The sequence below is a fragment of the Condylura cristata genome, unplaced genomic scaffold (assembly GCF_000260355.1).
Source record: "Condylura cristata isolate star-nosed mole 26May11 unplaced genomic scaffold, ConCri1.0 scaffold00003, whole genome shotgun sequence".
Lineage (NCBI taxonomy): Eukaryota > Metazoa > Chordata > Mammalia > Eulipotyphla > Talpidae > Condylura > Condylura cristata.
The window spans coordinates 53,933,084-53,937,388 of record NW_004567104.1 but is presented as its reverse complement, the minus strand read 5'-3'; the positions used below and the strand labels follow the sequence as shown (position 1 = coordinate 53,937,388).

General features: G+C 33.0%; 1 protein-coding gene across 2 annotated transcripts in view; it reads left to right on the top strand.

The window, feature by feature from the left end:
- The window catches only part of CADM2 (cell adhesion molecule 2), an 886,897-nt gene that overhangs the window by 760,648 nt on the left and 121,944 nt on the right, over positions 1-4,305 (top strand). For both annotated transcript variants that reach the window (XM_012732903.1, XM_012732909.1), the window contains one exon: positions 951-1,088. In XM_012732903.1, coding sequence (XP_012588357.1) covers positions 951-1,088 — 138 coding nt within the window. The remainder of the gene's footprint in view (positions 1-950; positions 1,089-4,305) is intronic.

The window sequence follows — 4,305 nt, the reverse complement described above, 5'->3', positions numbered from 1 at the left end:
AAAAAAAAAAAAAAACCTAGCCAGTAATTTACAGTAGGTTGATCTACCATTTATCTTTGTTGATTTTGTTCTTGGCTTCATTTATATTTCTATTACTAGTACTTTTCAATATTCTTGCTTTTTATTATTTTTAAACTGAATTAAATAATGTAATCAAAGAACTTTCAGACTACATTTATTACTGGAAAATTTTGAAGACATTTTGATAGCTCTCTCCATAAGAAAAATGTAATTTTATTATTATTGCCCAAGAATATTATTATTGTTCAAGAAATGTGTAATTTTCTACTATTTAGATTTCCTATGTACTATCTCTGCATATTGTTTATCTGTTTTTTATTGATGATTTTGATTAGAAAAGATAATAAGTAGTTAGTATTAAAAATACTTATCATGTTCCTCAAAACCATAATTGCATTTCTAATACAAACTGTATCTAAAGACATTCTTTACTTAATCTGAGTTAGAAAAAAATAGCATAGTTGGAATTACTGAAGAATTTTCTATTCCAAAACAACTTTTCTTGAACAAAGTACACAAGAGGTAAGATACACATTTTTAAGCTTTAAGAACTATAAAATCAGGAGTAAAATGTATTATTTTACTTAAATTTATAATTTGCAGACCAAGAAAATGTGTTTTGTGGATTCTCTAACAGATGATCTAACTTCATCAACCCCTGGTATATCTTAAAATGAAGTAAATTGTTGTTTTGTTAGAATTTCAAACATTTTTTTTAAGGTAAGTTTAATTTAGACAGGAACTCTGAACAAATGAATTTAAAATTCTAACTGGATACACACATATCTTAAGCAGCTTATGTCACAGTTTATTATTTGCCATTATACTTATTATTATTCAATCATTAGTTTAATATTTTTTGTGATAGACATAAAAGTAAATTTACCACTGAGAATCATTTTCACGTCATATATTTGCTTAAATTTCAGGTGTTCCAGAGAAGCCTCAAATTAGTGGGTTTTCATCACCAGTCATGGAGGGAGACTTGATGCAGCTTACTTGTAAAACATCTGGCAGTAAACCTGCAGCTGACATAAGATGGTTCAAAAATGATAAGGAGATTAAAGGTAAAAAAAAAATCAAAATACATTAAAACCGTTAGGAAATCTTAAATACAAGCATTTGATATTTTCTTTTTTAATTCACTGCGCCTTGCTTATATGTAATATCAACCTAATTTATCCTCCTTTTACTTTCTCAAAATTGATTAATTTAATCTCTTGTATCCTATTTTCCCCAGTTAACATGGATCTAAAAAGAATGCATACTTCATGGGATAGACTAGAAATTAATTGATGTATAAAAAACACAGATTTATACCTGACAATAGAGTTACTACATATTAGATTTCACTTCAAAATTTATCTACTAACCTGTAGTATACATTAAAGATATTTTAGGCTACAGAAAGTAAAACTCTCAACTATTTCCTCAACTGGCTGCTTTCTGGAATTATAATGTTCTAAGATAAAACTGGCAAAACATCAGTAAATTAAATTCCTAATGTTCTCAACAAGGGGCAAAACACTTATCAGTAAAAATGTGTTAAAAATCAAATTTATGTCTCATTCTGCTTTTATTTCATACACTGAAATGCAACACATATACCTGCACACTAACACATTCTTTCAGGGAGAAATTCTCATTTCTATTTTAATTGCTCTCTTGCTATATATCTTCCTGAAAATGGAAACTTATCTGTAATTTTTTCTCATCACTAGCTCTTTTTTTTTCATAATTTCATGTAAATATATTTTATTGGAGAACTATAAGCCCACATGACACAATTCATTCATTTTGCTATTTTACATGAAACTTTCAGGTTACTATGTAACCTGGGCTTATGTCCTGCCAGGATTTAGTGACCGCCATTCTAATTCAGCCTTTAGGTTATATATTTTGGGAACCATGTTAGGATCATGTTAGATTTTCCTAAATGGGTGCTCTATACTGTTTCCAGATTTATTTTTATTATGACGAGGATCTTTTGTAATCCATATTTACTGCTTAAGTATGCCTGATGGACAGCTCTAACCTAAAGGATGAGTTTAAAGTATACCCTCTCGGCCCACCCTGGTGGCGCAGCGGGTTAAAGCACTGCATTAGGAAGTTTAAGCCACTTCCTCATGAGTTCGATCCTCGCCTGCCCCGGAGGTGACCACATGGCGTGGCAGACCTCTCCTGACCCGCCCGCTGCTCCCCTAAGCAGTGTACTTCGTCCATCTGCCTGTTCTGCTCCCCACTCTGTCTCTGGTGAATCCTCAAACCCTCTGCATCTCTAGCCTGTACCCCAGTTTCTGTATGAATAAATAAATAAATCTTTAAAAAATAATAATAATAATAATAATAATAAACTATACCCTCTTGTGGCCTGTAAAGATGCACCATGCAGTGAATTTCTCATACATCACATATGCTCTTCTGAGTGAATGTTCTTCTTAAGTATCCCTCTTCAACTGAATGTGTTACTGCAAGATTCCCTTCCTTAATTCTGTTGTAATTACTTAGTTAGCTGGTTAATCAGTTCCTCTCAATTTCTTAGCATTTTACCTGCATTTCAAGTGCTTGTTTCTCCTATATCAACAGGGAAGTCAGAGACTAACAAATTAAGCTTTTGATTAATATTGACTGACTGTTTTTTAATATTGTAATGTTATGACACACCCATAATATACTAATATTTTATAAAATGTCTTATCTTTTTAAAAAAAATGTAGCACTGGCTTTGAATGTAAAATAAACTTAGCTATATATTAAGTAAGTGGAATATTCAGTTATATGCAAAAACATGAAAATGCTGATATTATAAGACACAGTTCATAATTATCTGAACCAAGAACAAAACAAAAATCAAGGTAAAAATCATAGACAGAATCAGCATGCATGTGATTTCCTGCTCTGTTCACAAGCAGTAAAATAATCCTGTTTTTCCTGTGCTCGCCAACACATGACTATCAACAGAACATTTATCATCATTATAGTTACATTTATCTACGTAGCTGTTTTTTTGCTTATAACTGTTCTTTTGCATGTTTGTATAGTATGTATTTACAAACATGACGAATAACCTCCTGAATAGTGTAAGTGTAAGTTTTACTCATAGCCCACTTGTTACTTCTGCTGTCCTCTGAATATGTTAAGCTAAAGTTCACTCTAAAACCATCAGAAACATTCTCAGTGAAGAGGATATCTGATCCTTGCACTACTCTCTCTTTTCAAGGATCAAAATATGACTTCCAGTTAGCCATTTAACTATCTTTACTGTAGCATTACTTCATCCTCTTAAATGTTTTTGTTATTGTATTTATTATTTTTAATTGAGGTAAAATTAGTTTGCACACTATAAGTAATTTAGATATACTCCATCTCCTCAGATAAAAAGGACAGCAATTTAAAAGAATGCCAATCAAATCTAACTCAATAATAAATTATTGTTATTAAAATGACTCCCAGTTACTCAACAGTCTATGGGGCTTGAATGAAGATCCAAGTGGAGAAAATAAAAAACTTGACCAGAGATGGTTAAAAGGTGTTCAGAGAAAAGACTCAGGAAAGATAGCATCAGAGGAAGTTCCCTCCTACCCAGCAAAGGGAATGACTGTGACAAGTTCAGATGGGCACAGGACCCAGAGGATCCCATCCTGTAGGGTAAACTGAGTGCCTTTTGGTTACCAGGGTGCAGTGCAAATTACACACAACAAAGGTTACAGTGAAGAGATACACCTCTGGGGAAACAAAATTGTGAAAGGGAGAGAAACTTCTATTAGGGCAGAAACAACACATGAGAAGGGCAAAACTGCTTGTTGTGAATCTAATCAAGGATGATATGGACAAGTACTGAGGCAAGGCAGGTACACAGGGCCCAGGTGAGGAAGAGAAAAGCTCAGAAAGATGTAGCTTCTCCCACCTGTCTACCTTAGGGAGGGTCAGTATGGGTACTGAGGAGAAACAATGAAGCCTCATTAAATATGCCAGGTACCACTAAAATCTTAACACATAATCTACAGAAAGGTGACTTGAAGTCCAGAAAGGGGAGCTAGCAGGACTAACACAGGCACAAATTGCGACCATATTCAACAACTTTACTAGCAATGGATCCCTTACACAGACCTGTCCTAACAAAAAAGACCCAGATAAAGAATAAAGAATTGTTCTCCCTGACATACAGCACCATCTACTGGAAAGTGCCATATAGATAGATAGATAGATAGATAGATAGATAGATAGATAGATAGATAGATAGATAGATAGATAGATAGATAGATATAGATATAGATATAATAT